Raw genomic sequence first — 21,888 nt, forward strand, 5'->3', positions numbered from 1 at the left:
TAGGAATAAGAAAGCCTTTATTAGATCTTCCAGCAGATTTCAAACTTCTATATCAAACTTAGAATTTTCTAATCACATAAGGGAAGAAAGGTTATTGATTCCAGGGTAACTGCTACCTGGTAAATATGTCTAAGGTTGCAACCTTAGTGAATATATTATATTTACAGCCAATGAACAAATGGAGGATCATTAATAACCACCTACATATCAGCAGCTGCAGGGAAGGGGAAATGTGCCCATAACAGAGAAATGTTGCAAGGGATGTGAAAACAAACAAGGTCAGAAAAAAAGAAGGACTGGGCAACTATGGCCCTTTACAACCTATGAACTTCAACTCCCAGAATTCCCGAGCCAGCCATTCTTATGAATAAAGGGTGATGAAAAGATTGCAAGCTAAGGCAGTGCTTCTCAACTTTGGCAACTTGAAGTTGTGTATTTCAACTTTTAGAATTCCCCAGCTACTCAACATATCTTCAAGCTGCCAAGGTTGAGAAACGCTGCACTGAGGCTTGGAGGATCAAATCCAAGTGACATAACACCAAAGTTAGTGTTGGAGTTGTTTAGCTATGTGCTGAGCGTCACCAATTTCCTTGCAGAGCAATGATGCAAAAGACAATGGCAGAAAAGAATAGAGAAGCCAGATGCACTAGAGCTATACAAGTGTGCTCTTAATATTGTGCCATGCCACAGAATATGTGATGCTACATTATAGTTTCTTGACAGTGAAAAACAAGTTATGTTAGACAAGATTGTGAAGAGATCATTTTTGACTAGACTCATATCTGCAACTGAAAACAAAGAAACTAAACATCTCTTAGCTTCAAACTTGTGAAGCAGGGCCACCAAGTGTGCCCAGGACTCCTGGATTACAGTTGACAAGGTCATGTCTAGACTACCAGTATATAGGAGCTGTGGTGGCGCAGTGGTTACAATGCAGTGTTGCAGGCTGATTCTGCCGACTGGCAGTTCGATCCTGACCGGCTCAAGGTTGACTCAGCCTTCCATCCTTCCGAGGTCGGTAAAATGGGGACCCAGATTGTTGGGAGCAATAGGCTGACTCTGTAAACCACTTAGAGAGGGCTGTGAAGCACTGTGAAGCGGTATATAAGTCTAAGTGCTATTGTTAGTGCTATATAATGCAAATATAATTTTAGATACGGATGCAGGTCAGGAAGATTGGCAGTTCCAGTTCTACAATATAAAGAAAATGCCAAACGCCTTTCCCTCTCCGTCTGCACCTTTCAGATCAATGCTGAAAGGATACTCGAGATACTAATTGCTGAGACTATAAGAACATGACGGTAGGCCTGCAGAACATGAAAGGAAGCATTCTGCACATGGTCCAAAGACTGGGCATGAAATCATAGGCTATTCCTATTGTGTGCTTACTCAGTGGTAAATTATGCTAATTTCGGTGGAACGTATCTTGCAAGGCTTTACATTTTATTGAGTGTTAGTCTCCCCGTAGGGACTTAAATCTGGGAAGAATGAGCCTAGGGTTGCAGCCCTACTTCTACTCAGTGTGCTTAGCATCGCATTCTGTGTATAACAAGAGGCTTCCTGCAGTGTGACATATGATGGATTTCCATTGAAGGAAAGCAACTGTTCTGGATGAAAGACCTCAAGCATGCAGAGAACAAGCCATGTGTTGAAACGCTGCAAGGAAACACTTTATTTCAATTGCTGCATGTGGTGAAGGGTTACCAGATTTTGGCACCAGATTTTATAGCAAGGCATTCTTAGGAATGAAGTATTGATTGGAAGCACGGACTGATAACAAAGGACAGAGAGTAGTTCAGGGATTGGGAAGCAATTGAGAGTACAGCGATGTTTCTTTGAAGCCTTCTCTGATGGCTGCTTTTGCTGTATATAAAAACTCATTCCCAATGCTTGCTTGGAGGTAAGCTTTCTTGATCTCAGAGGGATTTACTTTGCGTAAACTCAGAGTAGAAGAGGCCTGCACAGCCTCAAAACCGTCCTCGGCCCCAGTAACAAATTGAGGCCCTGTTTAGTTGACTGCAGAGGCTTTCTTGCAGGGAGGCTCCATAAGTGCCTTTCTCTATAGTTTAATGCAGAAGCCAGCGGAGCTGAAGTAAACATTGAGCTGAGCTGTGCTGAAACTAAATCTGACCAGCTTAGTCTAAAACCACAGGGTGATGTGAGCTTCCAAGAGTATCAAGGCTAGAAGGCGGGGCAAGAGGAAAACCCAAATTTCTCAAAGCCAGGAGGGGGAGGGAGGGACAGAAGCCACACTGAGGAGAAGCCCCTTTGTACAATATGATTTGATACAAAACCACTATTCATTAATCCAAAGCAGAAATTACTACACTTAAATTCTAGTGCCCGTTTGCTTACTTGAGGCATGTGCAAACAAGAGCCAGTAATGGCCTCCCTTAGATCAAGCGCAGATGAACTTAACCAGTCGAAATATCTGCCTGGGAAGCAGGGCAGTCAATACAAAGAGCTGGAGGTATCTCTGGATGTTTTCCTTTTGGGATGCAGCCGATTCTTTGACATGGAAATGTCAGTGGTGCTTTCTGGATTTTTCTGACAGAAAACTTTCCAAGAGTTGGAAGATTAAGGCGAATTGATCCCTTTTCAGCTTATGGACCTTTTTCCTTATTGCAAATTCCTTGGGAGAAACTAAGCTGTTGGCAGGAGCCCATGAGAAGCCACTTCTCATGGAATTTCAAAGTACTTGCGAAAAGAATGGCAGGATACTTTATGATCACAAAGAACGCTGGGGGAAATCTTCATTAGCAATCTTTCTAACTAGCATAGAGCATTCACAGAAAATCTGGTATTCTAACTGCTTTTAAAGGGACTCACAGCTGGATTTGTAGATGAACTCTGAAGATCCGCAGAAGAGATTACAGACAGATGGAAAAGCCAACAGGCAAAGCAATGGGTGGAAACTAATCAAGGAGAGAAGCAACTTAGAACTAAGGTGAAATTTCCTGACAGTTAGAACATTTAATCAGTGGAACAACTAGCCTCAGAAGTTGTGAATGCCCCAACACTGGAAGTTTTTAACAAGTGTTGGATAACCATTTGTCTGAAGTGGTATAGGGTTTCCTACCTAAGCAGGGGGTTGGACCAGTAGACCTCCAATGTCCCTTCAACTCTTTTATTCTATTCTATTCTAAATCATAACCATCTTTTGACCAAAGTAGTTGTATGCCAGAGCACAAGAATGCACAAGCATGCTTGCAATAAATAGAATAGATCCTCCCATTATTACAAGCTAAATATAAGAAACCTCTAGCCTTTTCATGATCTGTCTATAGCAGTATTTCTCAATCTAGCAACTTTAAGATGTGGACTTCAACTCCCAGAATTCCCCAGTGAGCCATGGTGGCTAAGGCATTCTGGGAGTCGAAGACTACACATCTTAAAAGTTCCCAAAGATGAGAAGCACTGGTTTAAATCAAGAATAAAACCAATGCTGTGGACTAGACATTAGACTAAGGGGAAAATGCCTTGTGTTCTAGTTTCTATGGAAAGCAAGCTGCCCTTCAGATGGGATGAAGAGGCTATAGATCAGTGATGGCAAACCTTTTTTGGCTCGTGTGCCAAAAGCGCGGGGAGCACAGAGGGTTGTGCACGGGCATGCCACACCCATAATGCAATGTACATGACCCCAGTGCGCATGCACGTATGACCAGCACTCCCCCCCATTTTTGGCATGCTTTTTTTGCCGCGCCCAGGCTCCAGAGGTTTTATAGGAGCCTGGGGAGGGCAAAAACAGCCTCCCCCGCCACCCCGGAGGCCCTCCGGAGGCTTCAGGGAAGCTCCTGAAGCCTACAGAGCGCAAAAAACCAGCCCTACGGGCAAACTGGAAATTCAGGAATGGACTTCTGGTTTGCTCATAGGGCCGGATTTAGTTCTCCGGAGCCTTCAGGGGTCTTCCGGAGGCTTCCCTGAAGGCTCTGGAGGGCAAAAATGACCCTATGAGCAAACCGGAATAGGGCTGTTTTTAGTCCTCCGGAGCCTTCAGGGAAGCCTCCGGAAGGCCCCTGAAGGCTCCAGAGGGCTAAAACCGGCCCTACGAGCAAACCGGAAATCCATTTCTGAATTTCCGTTTTGCCCGTAGGGCCCATTTTTGGGGCTCCGGAGACTTCAGGGAAGCTCCTGAAGCCTCCAGAGGGCCTCTGGGCAGAGGCGGGGAGGCTGTTTTCACCCTCCCCAAGCTCCTATAAAGCCTCTGGAACCTACGGAGGGCAAAAATGGCCTCAAAAGAAGGCTGAAGTCAGCTGGCCAGAGCGTGCATGCGCGCTGGCCAGCTGACAGGACAACGCCTTGCGTGCCTTGACAAATGGCTCCGTGTGCCACTTGTGGCACACGTGCCACAGGTTCGCCATCCCAGCTATAGATTGAGGGAGACAGTTTTTTCCCTTTTTTCTTTTTAAAGGGAGGAGGTAACATTGAGTTACAGATTCTACCTCATTCTGCTTTGCTTTTAAAAATCTATGGGTTTCTTCATAGGTGCAGAATGCAAATGGAGGCTTCACACACCTATTTCACTGCATTTTAAAAAGCAGGAAATTGTCTTGCTGTAAGTTGGAAGTACTGGTAGTCCTCAACTTATGACCACAATTCAGCCCCAAATTTATGTTGTTAAATGAAAAATTTGTTGAGTTTTGCCCCATTTTATGAGTTTTTTTGCCATAATAAGTGAATCACTGCAGTTGTTAAATTTATAACATGATTGTTAAGTAAATCTGGTTTCTCCATTGATTTTGCTTGTCAGAAGATCACAAAAAAGCGATTACATGTCTCCTGGACACTGCAATTGTCATAAATACGAGTCAGTTGTCAAGTATCCGATTGTAAATCACATGGCTATGGGGATGCTACAACAGTTGTAGGTGTGAAAAATGGTCATGTCACTTCTTTCAAGGATATTGTAACTTTGAACAATCACTAAATGAAATGTTGTAGCTTGAAGGACTCACTGTAGAGAGTTGAGAATGTTTCCAGAAGAAAATGAATTGTTTTAATGCCCTTGCTGTTCTAGAGTAGATCTCAACAGGTTGTAGCACTTAACTAACCATCACCAATCTCAGAAAACCTAAACAAAATCAACCTGGTTAGTTCTTCAATGGGAGACCACTAGGAAATCTCAAGGAGGTAGCCTAGCTTGGGGGGGAAAACTTATGGAAAGAAAGCAATGGCCACCTTCATTGTATTGCAACCTAGAAAACAACATGGTCTATCTATGTGGTCACTAGGACTGAAGTCTAAATCAAGGGAGCCTTTACCTTTGACTGTTGGGTTGAGTCCTTCTCTGCAGCCCAAACTCATTTAACCATTTAAGCCCCATTCTTTTCTTTTTTCTGCAGATGTCCTGCAGAAGTCCCAGCCCCTTTCTAGAGTGTTCCTCCAAACAGCTAATAGTACCCCTTCAATCCCCTCTTTTGGGATCAAGCTCACCAGCAACTCCCTGCCTTCCTCTCCCTTGGGCTCCCCATTGATCTCCTTTCTATGGAAATCTCCTCTCTCCTGGGCTCCTTTTCCCTGTCTGTTCTCCTGTGTCACTATTACTACACTCAAACAATTGTATGTCCTCCCCCCACCCCTGCCCACACCTTTGTGTTCTGTTCTCTTGGCTTCTCTTCAAGGCCTCGTGAGATTGTCCTCCTCCTCGGTTGCCTGCAATTCAATGTGGTCAAAAAAGAGCTTGATTTTCCCATATATAGTCAGGGTAAGCACCATGTTGCTTTTTGTTCAAGATTCAGACATCTCTCTCTGACTAAGTTCCAGTGACTAATTGTTCCACATCTTCTGGGCTATCATCCAAGTAGCCTCTTGTCCATGACCCAGCTTAATATAGATTTGCTGTTCCTACCTGTGATATAGGCTTTCCTCTGTCTCTGCCACCCATCCTTGCCTACTTAGCCAACGCCTATCATTTGGACCCTCTGGCTTGGCTTTGCCAGATCTGCCTCTCTGCACTTTAAAAGCTTTCAAGTGTTGTTTTAACAATGTTGTCATCCTGAGGCTGTTTGTCTTCCTGACATTCATCTCCCCTTGATGACACCTTAGGGATCACATTTCACCTACAAAAATGGATCACAGGTGGCCTAACATATTGCAATTGATATTTGTCCAAGAAGGAACAAAGTAAACTTTCAGGAAACAAGGAATCTCTTCTTGTAAGAAACTGGCTTTTTATAATCCTGGCTTCTTTTGGCTATCATTAAGAAAACTGTCAGAGAGCTTGATAGGAACAATTATACTAGTCATCAGGATTTTTATACTGGACCTTTGCTCCCAGAGTTAGCAGGTGCCTGGGCTATACAGGGGGCTTCAGCAAAAGTGAAGGTTTAACCTGATCTTGGTTGTAAGAAGCTAAAATAATTGTGACCACAGAATTATTGTGTAGACATGTTACACTTCTTGTGGTCTTGGAAGGGGAACTGAGCTTTTCCTAGATTGGTTTTACAAATTGGATTTTGTCAAGAATGTCTTCAGAACCTCTACACACCCCAGAAAATGCGGGTATAAGGAGAACATCTGGCTGTCTCTAAATCTGAAGACTAGGTGAGCTGCTTTCTCTGTGTAAATGCCATGGCATCATTCCTGTTCATGCTAGTCACCCCATTGATGGAATTAATAAAAAGCACAGGAGGTACTTCATAGAAAAAGCATTGGCCTCTTCCCAGAGCGTGCCTAATTATGTGTCAGACCTGGCCCATGAAACAGTTTATTAAGTTTTGGCAGTCTCATCTGTTTTAACCATGTGGTATACATTTTGCCCCCATTTTTATATCTAAGCAAAGGAAATTTGTTTTCAAAGGTTGGGAGATACAAAAGTATAGACACTTTTAGACATTTGTTTGCAATTCATTATGATGCCCTGCTGATGGGTATGCAGAGATTCTGTTCTTAAGCCTGGCCACCTAGGTTATGGATCAGACTATACTTACGGTTTCCCCACCACTGCTAGAAGGAAAGATTTTCTATTTATTATAATTATTTATTATTAAACTTATATATGCCCATCTCTCCAAAGTAACTCTGGATTACTTACATGATCAAAGCAGCAATATAAAACATTAAAAATATTGAAATTGGGCGATCCCCAAGAGTTTAGTACTTGACCAGGCGGGTGGGAAGCCACTGAGAACATGCACCCTTAAAACTGAAGTCTCATTCAAAATGCATTGACAGAGCCTCAGTTATGTTGTTTTCCTTGTTCAGGTGCTCAATAACACAAAGCTGTCAAGACAGTTTCTACAACTTTTCTTCTTTTTAATTTCCAGACTGTAGGTTTAGGATCAGCAAACCTAGATCAGCAAATAGTGAAAAACCACCTTGGGGGGGAAAAGGTGTATATAAAAAAGGTGTACCTCTGTGCGTGAGCTTATGCACCTATGTGTGCATGCAAAAATATGAGTGTATATTGGAGAGGTTGATCTACTTCTCAGATCTGAACAGCTGCTTTCAATACATCTGTTTGTGAGATGGGAAGTAGTAAGAAAAGGGGACAGGGAATTTTGCTCTGAACCCTCACTTGCTCCAAAATCAAGATTTAATTCCAATTCTAATAAGAGGCATTAATCAGTGTTTAATGGTGCATCAGCACACCAGGTTTGATATTCTGAGCTGAAGTTGGCTTTCTGGTGCCATAACACCTGTTGTCAAGTTAGAAAAAGAATCCCCCAAATATATGCAGGAATACCTTCTCCACAGAGCTAAATCCATAATTTCCAGACAGTCAAATCTTGGCAGCCTTCATTTGGGGATATGAAGCAATATCTGTGTCAGAGTATTGGAAGAACTGTACAGAGATCCCTGTATAGGACAGACTGTATGAATTAGTCTGCTTCCTGTCATGTATCTGATTGTCCTGACACTGACTGTTTACATTCTGTCTCTTTGCTAATTTTAAATAGCCATGTGGAGACTCAGATAGGCTGGTTGAGAGAGATGCCTGTGAGATGAACAAGGTCTGATCTTATGCAGATTCCTGCAGTTCTCATGCATTTTAGATGTTTTCCCCACTTTGGTTTGGAGCAGGGCTTCGTGCCACCATTCCCATTCCTTATACATATGACATTCATGTTCATTTTGAAGTCCAGATATGCCAATATCTCTCCAAACCACCATAGCATCGCATGTGTTTTACATTAAAACAACTCTCTCTATACTTCAAATCCATTCAAAGTGCTGATATGTCCTCAGTTTGCCAAATGGATGGTGGTCACCATCAAAGCTTGCACCAGCCAGAACATAGAAAAACTCAAAGAAATAGTGGAAGATCAAAAGATGTGGCGAGACCTGGTCCATAGAATCGCCCGGAGTCAGTGTGAGACCTGCCTCAGCTTGAACCTCTAAGTAAAGTGGCAGCTGACAGTCAGACAAGACTGAATGGATATCATCATCGATATCCTCATCAATCTCATCATCAAGCTACAGTATACCAATGGTGGGAACCTCCTTGCCCTGTCATCTCTCAGCAGCAAGATAAATACTGCTGCATAGAAAAGAGGTGCTGATGTGGTATATACATGTTTAGAGCATGTATATGCACTTTCTTGATGAGGATGTTCATATATATAAAGCTAAGTATTAATCTAGATAGTTAGGCTTTTAGCTTAAGTGTCTGCTTCCTAGATACCTTTGTATTCCTGCCTGTATCACAGAATTGGCTTTCTGTTAGGACATTGGATTTCTAACCATAGTATTTCTCTGTGGGGAAACTCTTGGGTTGAGATGGAACTACCACTTCTCTCTTTGGACAAAAGGCTCCTACCTTTTCTTCCCCCTGCTATATAGGACTCAACAGCTTGTGTTGGCTATGTTATGGCGCTAACACACAGGGTGGAAAACTACTTTCCAAAAACTGAAGACTTCAGCAATAAGAGGTGTCCTTTTGTCTGACTGACCATAGCTGCGTGCACCCTTGAATAATCTTGCACATATGTGTGCAAGCAGGTAAAGAGAAAGTGTTGCTTATGAAAAATTATGCCCTTTCCTTAGTCCCTTTCACCTATATCCTCCATGAAACTTTCCTTGTAGCAGTTTCTCCAGCGTACAGTATGATCCACTCACTCTTTGTTCTACTACTCCATTACTACCAAGTTGGTCTAAAGCTGGGTTAAAGCTTAGGCAGCTCAGAGGCTAGCCATGCCGGCATGCTGTTGAGGAACATTGCCCCCTAATTTTCTCTATCCTACGAGGGGAAGAAACAAACAAGAAAGCTGGCCCCAGGTTGCTTTCTGCAGCTGCCGGATGGGAGTGTGAGAGTGGTAAATAAACGTTTATCAGTTGGATGTCTCTTCTTCTCTCCTTGTTTAATTTTGCTAGCTAACTCAGCCAAGGATCAGAACCTTCTCGCTGAAGAGAGTCCCAAGAGGCAATGGGCATCATCACTTTCCATTCTACCTAGCTGTAAGAGTTGGGTCTCTTTCTCTCTCTCTCTCTCTCTCATTACTTCTGGGTTTGCCTGACTGCTCCTGGAGGAATCAATCAAAGCTGGCCTCCCGGTTTTCCGGCATCTTCCCTTTCAGTTTCCTTACTCAGCCTTTTCAAACATCCAGAATGAAAAAAAAAATCCCAAAGATTTTTGTTTTGTGTCCTTTAAAAAATATTTTTAAAAAAGCTTTGTTTGCTCTTTCTTTTTAAATAACTAATTCCGGGGGAGCAAAAGAGTCGCCTGTTGCTAAATGACATGATTAGATTGTCAAAAGAGCCAGTTGGGGAAACAAACCACGTTTTGACCTTTTAAGGTTTCTTTTTACATTTCTATTTTATTGAAACACAAGCCCTCTCCCAGAAAGCCTGGGGTGTTGTCTGCAAAACACAAAAACCCTATTGCTTATAAAAATTACACCCTGCCGGAAAAAAAGACTCTCCTTCTAAGTAATCTTCCCCCCTTCCAGCTCTTCAACCTTCTCAATGTAACAGTGAGAAAAGTTTTGTTAAAATGTGAAAACTTTACCAAGTAACAAAAACAACACTCCAAACCACTCACAGAAAACACTCAGAAAGATTCAGACACTTCCTAAAGTTGCGATCTCTCCCCCCCTCTCCATTTCTATCCCCTCCCAGAAAAGGACATTTCCTCGTTTTAGGGGAGGAAAGTGTTTTGGGGAGGCTTTCCTTCCCCTTGTCCCGTTCTTTGTTTAAAAATAAACGAATAAACTCTCTTTTTATTTTAATAACCAAACATACTTTCTTTCTGTTTTGGGAAAGCATTTAACCCAAGCCATGGAGAAGGGGGACGGCGACCCTTTTTAGCTGTTGTCCAAAATGTTGGTGACTTTGATTTTCCTCTGTCAATTTGGGATGATATTCCCTTGTTAAGCTGCCTTCTCCTCTCTAACACCCCCCTTTTTTCTCGGTAATCACAAACATACATGAAAAAGAGAGAAGGGGGGTAGAGGGAAAGTCTTAAATCAGTCCCAAAACCAGACAGACGTTTTAATCAAATCAAATTAGAATCAGCGGCGGTTGGAAAAAAAAGACAGGGCGCACAGCAAGACCCCCACCCCACCCCCCTTCTCAAAACGGAGCGAGATGCGAGCCCTTACCTGAACCCTCCCCAGCAACACATAGCATAGTAGACTCAGAGTGTGGGCTGGGGGCGACACGGCGGGTTAACAGACCAACGGTTGTGCTCCGAATGATCGCTGCAGATCCCAGCGCGGAGTAAAAATTTCCCTTTCTCTCTGGCTGGCTCTGCCCCGGGTTCCGTTCCTTCCTTTCTTCCTTCCTTTTTCCCCCCTCTTCCCTATTTGTTTTGGTTTTTGTTTGCTGGGTGTTAGGTGGGAATAGCTGTCTGTACTTTGTTTTGTATGTATGCAAAGTTTTCACCACGCTCTCTCTCACTCACTCACTCACTCTCTCTCCCTCTCTTGCTCTTGCTCTCCTCTTCCACCTCCTGTGATTTGTTCTTTGATTGGTGTCCAGGAATGTAGGAGAAAGAAAAGAAAGAAAGAAAGAAAGAAAGAAAGAAAGAAAGAAAGAAAGAAGGAAGGAAGGAAGGAAGGAAGGAAGGAAGGAAGGAAGGAAGGGAAAGAGAAGGAAGGAAGGAAGGAAGGAAGGAAGGAAAGGAGAGAAAGAAAAGAAAGGAGAGAAAGTAAAGAAAGAGAAGGAAGGAAGGAAGGAAGGAAAGGAGAGAAAGAAAAGAAAAGAGAGAAAGTAAAGAAAGAGAAGGAAGGAAGGAAGGAAGAAGAGAAAGAAAGAGAAAGGCATAATCTTCTTAAAGTAGTTGCCTTTTTAAAAACTTAAAGTGTTAAACAGAACCAGGTTGCTTTCAAGAATGTATTTGGTACCACTGCCTACAAGCACCCATTCATTTTCCCCTCCTGCTTGCTGTTCAGCCTGAGGTGCCCCCACTTCTAGCTCTTCAAATTTTGAAGTGGGGAGGGGTACAGGGGAAAGGTAAAAGTCCTACTAGCAATAGGACTCTTCTGAAAGGAAAGAAAGAAGGGAGTCTTGGGTTGTTTTTCTAAAAACTATCCAGAGGAAATGCCAGCCCTCCATACTCCTCCCCACCCTGTTCTCTTAATCTCTGGATGCTGCCAAGTTTTGCTAGTGGCATTTTTTAAAATAATAATAATAATAATGGGGGGGGGGGGATTTCCAGCAAATATTGGAAAATCCAATGTGTTGCAAGGTCTTTCTTTAGCTTCTGAGTGAGGAGAAAGTGGGCAAATTGCCCTCTGGATGGGGGTGGAAGAAAGGGACCACAGGCTCCTACCTGCTCTCCACGCCATCTGGTTAAAGTCCCAGTCCGGTGCGGCCCTTGAAGGTACGTGTGTGACTGGATGCTTCCTTTTGCCGAAGGGTCTGCATGGAGTCTGCTGCCTCCTTTATTCTGGGCCAGGATTAATAATCCCATTTGCCAATCCCACTCACTGGGGTTTGGTGGTGGTTGTTTGTTTTGTTTTTTTGAAATGTAGATGTGTGCGTGTGTGTAAGCATGTGTATGTTTTAATTTGGGGAAGATAATTCGTGCAACCTTTCTTCTAAACCCCCCTCCTTTCTGACGTGTAAAGCTTTAACCACAAAGCTAAGCCCAGTCCCTGAGGAGGGGGGGAGTGTATGTGGGGGGCATAGGGGGAGGAGAGGTCCTGCAGATTGCCTCCTCTCTCCTACAAAGAGACAAGGCGAGGTGAGTGTACGAACCCACCCTGTCTCAAACTGAAATGCCAGATTTGGAAAGGGGGGTGGAGGGAGCAAAGGGGTGGGGATAGAGGAAAGAAACTGACCCATTCTTGTTCTCCATTTCTTTCGCCTGCCTCCCTCCCGTGCACTTCCCAGTCTCTGCCCTAGAGTTGCCTGTCCATGACTTCCTTGGACCACCAGACCTTTGGCCTGGACTGTGAAAGGCTCTTCCATCGCATGCCAGTTTGAGTGCTTCCTCCTGATGCCCACTGCCCTTGTGTAGAAAACAAAGCACAATCGCTTGTTGGTGGGTTGCCCTCAAGGGCTTGCCCCATTCCCATAAACCGAGTGGCCTTTAGTCATTGGCAGGTGACTAAACTCCACTCCCCCATCCTGTGGAAAGGAGGGTGTGCCTCTACTTTCTGGCTGCGGGAATATTGGGAGGAAAAGAGGACCTCCCCACCCTCCAGGCAGAACAAAACAAAATAACACAACACACACACACACACACACACATAGAGCATTTTGTACCCACTTCCCTCTCTCTCTTCCAAACCCATAGTTGTTCTTCTCATCCACTCATGGTATGTCTCATATCTGTGGGATCCAACGCTAATTCATTACTCAGCAAAAGTTTTTCCAGTCCTCTTTCACAATGGGTGACTCAGCTCTTCAATGTTGGGGGTGACCTCCCTGACTGGATGAGTTTCTTGGGAAAAGGGTGCAAGGCGGAAAGTGGAGAGGCTGCCTAAAAGTTTGGGCAATTATAGGAAGGGGAAAAGGAGGGGAGGGAAACCCAGATGGATGGATAGATGGATGCTAAAGAAGGACTCCTTCAAAAACCCTACCTTGCAAGTATAATCTGTACAAAAGAGATAGCAATCTCTGGCCAGGTGATAAACAGCGCTTCCCTGAATTTTCAAAAATGTACACTATATGGGCATGGCCATTTTAGCAAAAGGTAGCCCTGTCGAATTCAACAGGATTTGTATCCTGTCAACTGAGTGGAAACAATCAAATTTTGGAGACTCCCCAGTTCTGCAATTCTTGAACACACAGCATCTCCATTAGCAAATCAGCATAGGGGGTGCTGCGTTGTTTTCTTCCTTCCACACTGCTCTCCAAGTAAAATATCTTAAAGTGTTGAACTTTTGAGATTTTAGTAGAATTCCTTTTTGCAAGGATTTTGAGCAGCATTGAAATGGTTTGTTTGTTTTCTTTAATTATGTCTAAAAAGTTATTTGATCAAAAAAAAAAAGCCCACTCAAGCCCTTTCTCTGAATTTCAATAGTCAAGCAATTGTTTGTTTTCAATTACTCTCCTTTGATTAGGACCGACTATGCTGATGGGAAGCTTTCTAACTAGATGAGGACTTTAGAAGTAAACTTTATATTTAAAATAAACTGTCACATGTTATTAAAGCTGGCATGCCAGGTATAGGGCAAAAGTGGAAAAATACCAAAACTCTGTTTATTCTCATTGCTAAATATTTACATATTTACCAAGCCAAAAAAAGTTTAAAAGTTTTGTGTTGTTTGAGGAAATCCAATCACTTCATCCAGAATTAATTGCATTTGTGAATATATACGTTTTTTCATTGTTAAAACCTGTCTCACTATTTACATGGAAAAACTATTATGAGGCTTTGAACTTTAAGGAGGAGGGGGGGATGGAAACCTATTCCTTTTTTCTCCTTGCAGGCTTTTGCGTAATGCTTTGTGTAAAAACAAAGGAACTCACAGACACAACTAATTGTAATGCTTTTTTTCTTTTTTCTTTTTCTTTCCCAAAAAGTATTTTGCCCCTCCAAAAGGTAAAATTCAGAAGGAATCTCAAATACAGTCTGTGTTTAAAGTCCTCAGATTTTTAAAAGCGTTGTGCCCCAAATTCACCGTAGTCTGGTTTTTATTTGAAATAACAATTCCATCATCACATGAAGATTTATGCATCTCTGATTTGGCTGATGTAAGCACAGAAAAATATATGTATGGTAAGTAGCGGCTGCTCAATGTACATACTTAATGGAATGGTGCACAAAGCTTTGCTTATTTAATTATTTATTTATTTGGTCATGAAACAATTTTATGTATTCATAAATATAGAGAGATTTTAAAACAATACACTTGCTCCTCCTTTGTTTTTCAGCCCATTACACGAAAAATATAAACTAAACTAAAATGGATTATTAGGGGGCAATAGGGATTAATCTAAAACCTAAATTGTGAGATTTGTAGTCTTTACCTAACAAATGGATACTTTTATTTGTCCCAAGTTTGCTTTGCTAGGAGGAAAACACCAAAGACAGAGCTGGACTTTTTAAAATATATTATTACATGAAAAATGTATGTTTTGTCCAAGAGGACTGTGAAATTGTAGAGCAAGAAACTCTCTTTGAAATAAAGAGTATCTGCAAAAATACATGTGGGTGACACACAGCAAGAACTGATTTTGTATGGTGTGTATGCTATAAGCTCTTAGGAAAATACACAGTTTCAAAAATAACAGAGCTATTCGTACAGAGACGGTATTTAGCCGGTTCGGACCAATTTGGGCGAACCGGTAGTGGCGTGCAGTCCTGCTCACCTGCCCCAGCTCTATGCCGTCCTATTTAGCCACATTTTGAAGGCCGCGCACATGCGTGCATGTCGCATTTGTGAGCAAAGTACATGCATGGAAGGCCGTGCACATGCACAGAAGGTGCACACGCTCATGAAGCGAGCGTGCACTGCACGCACGAGGTGAACCAGTGGTAAATGTCTGTGAAACTCACCTCTGTATTCACAATAGTACACTTACTTTGGGCTGGGTACAAAAATTATATATTCCTTTAGAGCACAGTTTTTTGGCAATCCTTGATAAACTAGAGGCTTAACTCTAGATCCCAATTCATAGTTTCTTATTCTTGAAAAGATGGTGGGCATGGGGGTATTTCTAGGCTTTAGAAACTACAGTACAAAGTGAAGGAACATAATTATTTCAAGCAAACTATTTGTCACGGGCATCCTGACCCAACATATAACAAGGTATTTAGGACAGAGAAAATGCTGAAGGAGATTAAATTCCATAGGATAACTGGCCTCTTTGGTAACCGCAGCAAATATGCTCCCCCCCACTCCTCCCCAAAGGCCTTGTTATCTTGCCCTACAACAGGGGTCTCCAAACTTGGCAATGTTAAGACTTGTGGACTTCCCCATGCCAGCTGGGGAATTCTGGGAGCTGAAGTCCACAAGTTTTAGAGTTGCCAAGTTTGGAGACCCTTGCCGTAAAATGATTTCACTAATTTCCTTTCGGCTATGAGTAAGGAACCTCTAGTCAACCTTTTTATACCTACCGCCCACTTATCTCTGTTAGTAGTAAAGTTTTCTAACCGCCCATCGGTTCCACGGTAATGGTGATTTATAAAGTAGGGAAGTAACTTTACTTTATAAAATTTATAAAGCAGACTTACAGCAAACCCCTACCGCCCACCATGAAAGCTGGAACGCCCACTAGTGGGCGGTAGGGACCAGGTTGACTACCACTGCGCTAGATGTTGCTGAACTATAATTCTCCATAATCCCAGTCAGTATAGGCAGTGATGACAGATTTTTGGAACTGTAATTCAGTAACTTATTAACATGTGGGGTTTTTTTTCCTTAGGTTTCTAACTTTAGTTTTAAGTCCACTTATTGCAGAGATGGGCTCTACAACTAACAACAGACAACCAAAATTATATTTGTGATACAAACAACTGGTCTTTGGCCACCTAAAATGATAATCTTCCATCATTTGAAATTGGACATATTTTGTACACTGCCATCTACCTGAACAGTCTTTTCCTATTGTGTAAGTCTTGGGGCCATCAGGTTTTTGTAATTATAACGCAATAAAAAAATTACTGCTAGGATATTTCATATCTTCTCTGTCCTATCAGGAGGCTCAGTGTAAACCAGTAATTTTAATGTGTTTTTTTTTTTTTACTAAAGGAAGATGTGCTACCAAAAGCTTACATGTGAGTTGCTACTGTAACTTGCAGGTGTTGAGATGGCCTGCAAACTACACATTAGTTAGAAAACTCATCTTCCAAAAAGTAGACACCAAATATACTTCTAACCATGATTACTCTTACTACATAAAAGGTGTGTGGGGGGGTTGTACCTCCCCCAAGCCTTATAAAATGGCTTCTGTTCTCTCTACTTCGTGGGACATATTTGAAAGCGGCAGAGCAGCAAGAGGAAAATTCATTCCTATTTAACATCAGCAATAAGACTATAGTAATACAATCCCCCCCAGATCTGTGAGTAAAACCCATAATATGCCAATGTATAAAGCAGCAGAGTATAATAGATCCTGTGTGATAATATTCAAGAGTTTACCCTTTTGTGGGAGAAGAAGGAAACAATGAACATCCTTTTCTGCTCCATCACAGGATGGTAATAACCATGCCTAAGAGTAAATAGAATTCTCTATGAGTTCACAGAGTGATTCATGATTCTATGGCAGGCTTGTGCCACAAATGTTATAAGCAAGCATTCTGTACCTTTTAGAAACACTTCAGATGAAATTATAATGCAAATTGTGTCCTTATAGTATACTTTTTATATATTTTATTCTGATATTTGAAATACGGGACATCTGGGACAGTAATAGTCAGCAGAACTGTGAGATTGGAGCCTGAGAAGATGCACAAAATGAATTTGTTCTCGTTCTCTCTCTCTCTCTCTCTCTCTCTCTTTCTCCCCCCTTTAGAATTTTGAGGGACATAGGCTGCTCCTTGGTTTTAAATGTTTTTAAACGGGGGGGGGGGGGGGGACACACAAGCTATGGATCTGAAATTCAGCTTTTACATCTCACCTCATAATTAGATATAAACAAGAGAGTAGGTATTTTGTGTTTAAAACGCCTGGTCAATATGAAGAAGCACAACAAAGATGCATAAGCCACTTGTGATATCAACAATGGTAATTGTTTGTGTTGAGTAGATAGTTCTATGTCTTAACAAAATGCACCACTTGGACAATACTGTTCAACTCATTGATTTGGAGTAATTTTTTCATCAGATTTCTGTTTCAGAAAATGGATAGAGCACATTTGCTAGATCATATAGGATAAAAACTCACAACCAATTAGAAGCCATGCTTCAGTATAGGCATGTTTTAAAATATAATCTATCTTAATCAATCAGTCTTATGAAGGTCTCTAAGTCTCCTGTAACTTTTGAATCTGACAGGGTTTTTCCCCCTTCCTGGTGTTCACTTCTATTGGGCAGGCTTTCATCTGTTTTTTGTGAGGCTATCTTCATATAGATAATTCAGCTTATTAAGCAAGGATAATGCACTTAACAGACTCTAACTTTATACTATCCATGAATTAACTTTAACTTTAACTTTATTTAAATTTATAAACCGCTCCCTCTCCCCAAAGGGACTCGGGGCGGTGTACAGTCAGGGTAAAAACACCATACATACATATAGATATAGATAGAGGAGGCAATATACAAACTGTATAACAGACATAACATGAAGATGACACAATTTCTGTTCCAGATATTTGTGCAATATAGAGATCATGCATCTGTGGAGATTCTCAGTCATCCAGGTCATAGTTACCTAAAAAGCAGCGGTGGGATGCAACCAGTTTAACAACCGGTTCAGAGAGCGGACATGCGCACGCCTAATGCATTCAAAACCCACCCATTTTAAGCTTAAAAACCTACCCTCTATGTCAGCGCCAGTGAATAAAACAGCTGACGCGTGGCAATCCGCTATGCCACGCGAATCAGCTGAGCTAAAAAACACCATACATTTCTCTCCTCAGGGGTTTCTTTGACCATAACTCTGTTGTACTTTAGGAACCCGAGCTAGGAAGGATCCTGGAATTTTTCATATAAGATCACCAAACTGTATTTCTTGGAGCATTGTGTACAAGTAGTCCTCGATTTACAACAGTTCATTTAGTTACAATGGCAACAGTTCAAATTTACAATGGCACTGAAAAAAGGGACATGGTTTTTTTTCACACTTACGACCATTGCATTATGCCCATGGTCACATGATCAAATTTCAGACGCTTGGCAATTGACTCATATTTATGACAGCTGCAATGTCTCGGGGCCATGTGATCACTTTTTGCAACCTTCTGACCAGCAAAGTCAATGGGGAAGCCAGATTCACTTAGCAATCAGGTTACTAACTTAACTGCAGTGATGCACTTAATACCTGTGGCATAACTCATGTAACAACTATCTCGCTTAGCGACATACATTTTGGGCTCAGTTGTGCTCATAGGTCGAGGACTATATGTAGCGCTTATGATAGGTGTGAGATGTCAAAAAACAAGGCATATATATCTGAAGATCTCCACCAGAGAGTGTTTAATATATGTATTGTCTATTGGAACCATTTTCAATTCCCACAGCATCAAAGCAGTAATTTCTAGTATATTTGTCCAGACCTTCTTTATAACGAGGAGGATCAAGACTGGTCTTGCACAGAGATAGAAAGATTTGACACTACCCAATTGGAGGAATGGTTAATGAAATTGACAGATCTTGCTAAGATAAATAAACTAACTTATTTAATTAGAGAAAAGTGTAAACTGTCTACACCAGGGGTGTCAAACTGGTGGCTTGCAGCCCAAATGCGTCACATTCAGGCCACGCCCACCCCAGGTCCGTGAAGGAAAAAGTGTCACAATACATCATGTGACAGCAACATGACGCAGCGAGCTTGACAGCCGTGGTCTACGCTTATTTGTGACTGAAACTCTCTTATGGACATTTGTATCAAAATGAACTTTTGATTTATTGCTTTAATGATTAGAAAAAATGGATTATAAAAAGAAGATACAAGTAGTCCTTGATTTATGACCACGATTGAGCCCAAAATTTCAGTTGCTAAGCAAGACATTTGTTAAGTGAATTTTTCCCCATTTTACAATATTTCTCGCCACGGTGGTTACGTGGATCACAGGAGTTCTTAAGTTAGTAACACAGTTGTGAAGTGAATCTGGCTTCCCCATTGACTTTGCTTGTCAAAAGGTGATCACATGATCCTGGGACACTGCAACCATCATTAATATGAGTCAGTTGCCAAGTGTCTGAAGTTCAATCACATGATCATGAGGATGCCGCAATGGTCATAAGTGTGAAACAGTCATGTCACTTTTTTCAATGCCATTGTAACTTTTGAATGATCACTAAATGAACTTTGGTAAATCGAAGGCTACACGTATTATAATATAATTTTAGAGAGCATTAGATCCTCCCATGTTATGCAGCATATTGGGCGGCAATTTTAGAGAGAGAGGTTAAAATATAATTGTACTTATATTTTAATTATATTAACATTTTAATTATATTAAAATACAATTGAAGTTATCACTGCTGTTATACAGTTATATATGCTGTTGTAAGAATATCAGAAATGACTTTGTATCTTTTTTTCCTTTTCTATTTTTAACGTTTTTCTTTTTCTTGCACTGTTTGCTTTTTTGCTTGCTTTTTTCTTTCTTACTTTGCATTAGTTTTTTAACCTTTTATTTAAAAAAATTAATTTGTCTCTCTCTCTATATATATATATATATATAAGATACATATATAAGAAAGAGAATCGTGACTTGTCTGATAGCTAGACAGCAACCAATGCCCTTTTCCCCCTTGTCAAATTTTAAATGTCAACCATCAACTTTCTGCTTCTAAATGAAACTATAAAGTCTTCTTGATTTCTGTTGCTTTTTCTAGCTGACTTCCAGCTACATTCTTCAAAAGTACTGGTTCTTTATGCCCATAATCCCTAAGCCAACCTTTTGACCGTGGAAAACAGAAGATTTTGCTATGGAATGTCAGATATCTAGGCAGGCTGAAGATTCCCTTTCTAACTCAAGCTCTTTTTGGTTTACTCCCTGGGAGTTGGTCCTGGTCAGAAGCATCCTGGTTTGACTTTCAACCCAGTACAAAGCTGAGCCATTCCATACATGGTTGGATGGGTCACCAGCCGGCCTTCCTAGCCTTGGCTGACTGCCTAATTCTGCCATCCCCAGCCTTGCCTTTCTCACTTCCTCCCCCCTTCCCCTTCTGCACACAGGAAGTGCTGTGGGTGGCTGACCTCACCAGAGAAGGGTGAGTCGCTCCCTTGCCCTCCAGTGGCGCCAGCCCCAGCCAAACCTCCCACTTCCGACCTTTGATAGAGCTTCTTCCCAGCCTCTTCTTTGCCAACATGTGATGCCTTCTTCTTTTTTTCTTCTTCTGGCAAGCAAGGCAGTGGGATATGAGAATCACATAGAGGTCTGGCTCTGCTTTCGGTCTGTAGTGATATCACCAGGGAGAATCCCACAGAGATGGGTCTGAAATCCTAGCCATCAGTTACTATAAACCAGAGAGAGATGTCTGATTACCCTGTTCTCAGTGATATAATTTTATGCTTGCTGTCACTAAAAGATAGTGTTCCCTGCCCTCCGCTCAGATCTTCCTTCGTCTCTCATCTCTTCCTCCCCCTGCACCACATGCGAAGGTTCTCTTCTTGCTGACATTCCCACAGCTGCTCTTTTCAAGTTTGAAACCCTCATGCCAAGATTCCCTTTTTACTACTGCTTCTTCATCCACCACCACCAAGGGAGTGGCAAGCCAGGGAATTCTGTGAAAAGGGAAATGATTGTTGGGTTTTTAAAGCTGAACTTTTATGGTAGTGAGGATCGATGCACCGTGCAATGAAGAGTCACGGCTGATCTTAGGCCAGATGTCTCCGACATAGTGGCACTTGTGCAGCATTCTGCAACCACAAGAGGAAAATCCATGCAGTGCAAATACAAAAGGAAAAACCAAAGTTACATCTACATGTGTGTTTTTATTTCGTGTTACATCTGCTTTTACTTCTGTGGTGACTGCAGTGGTAGGTACTTCTACATCTCCTGCCCACATGCAGAATTGCTGCCAATTTCTCTCCTTGAGTAGCATCTTTATGTGGCACATTCCACTGAACAAACAAGAACATCTTTGGGTGCTTGGTCAAGGTTCTCAAGAGACTGGCAGTGAACAGGCTTGCTCTACCATTCTGAAGCCTTTATCCTCTAACCAGTTGTCAGTGTCTACAAATGAAGCCAGAATAAAATTGCAGTGACACTGGAGAGTAATTATACTAGTTCTTCAAGTTGCAGATATGCTCTTATTTATTTACTTACCCATTTATATTAGTGGCCACCCACCTCCCATGATGTATGTATATACATATGTATATACGTGGACACGGTGGCTCAGTGGCTAAGACGCTGAGCTTGTCGATCAGAAAGGCAGACAGTTTGGCGGTTCAAATCCCTAGTGCCGCGTAATGGTGTGAGCTCCCGTTACTTGTCCAGCTTCTGCCAACCCAGCAGTTTGAAAGCATGTAAAAATGCAAGTAGAAAAATAGGAACCATCTTTGGTGGGAAGGTAATAGCGTTCCGTGTGTCTTTGGCGTTTAATCATGCCGGCCACATGACCACGAAGACATCTTCGGACAGCGCTGTCTCTTCAGCTTTGAAATTGAGATGAGCACCGCCCTCTAGAGTCAGGAAGGACTAGCACATATGTGTGAGAGGAAGCTTTACGTTTACCTTATGTATATACTATATATATAATGTTGTATTTGTACTGATAAATAAATAAAGGGAGACTAGTATAGATCTATTTTGAGCTAATTAGCTCTCATCAGCTAGTCATACCCTTACTGGGATTTGAACCTGGGCTGTATTATATCTTAGGCAGGAGTCTTAGCCACTAAGCCACAGGATCGCCTCCTTATCAGTTGAGCCAGGGAA

The 21,888-nt window shown here is 41.9% G+C and overlaps 2 protein-coding genes across 2 annotated transcripts in view; both read right to left on the reverse strand.

Moving 5' to 3' along the window:
* Positions 1-10,695, reverse strand: part of CLCF1 (cardiotrophin like cytokine factor 1) — a 49,137-nt gene extending 38,442 nt beyond the window's left edge. The window contains exon 1 of the mRNA XM_081938357.1: positions 10,539-10,695. Within this exon, the coding sequence (XP_081794483.1) occupies positions 10,539-10,566 (28 nt within the window). The 5' untranslated portion in view covers positions 10,567-10,695. The remainder of the gene's footprint in view (positions 1-10,538) is intronic.
* Positions 1-21,888, reverse strand: part of ACY3 (aminoacylase 3) — a 322,364-nt gene that overhangs the window by 71,145 nt on the left and 229,331 nt on the right. The window lies entirely within an intron of this gene.

The sequence above is a fragment of the Natrix helvetica genome, assembly GCF_964273705.1.
Source record: "Natrix helvetica genome assembly, chromosome: 1".
In the NCBI taxonomy this organism is placed as follows: domain Eukaryota; kingdom Metazoa; phylum Chordata; class Lepidosauria; order Squamata; family Natricidae; genus Natrix; species Natrix helvetica.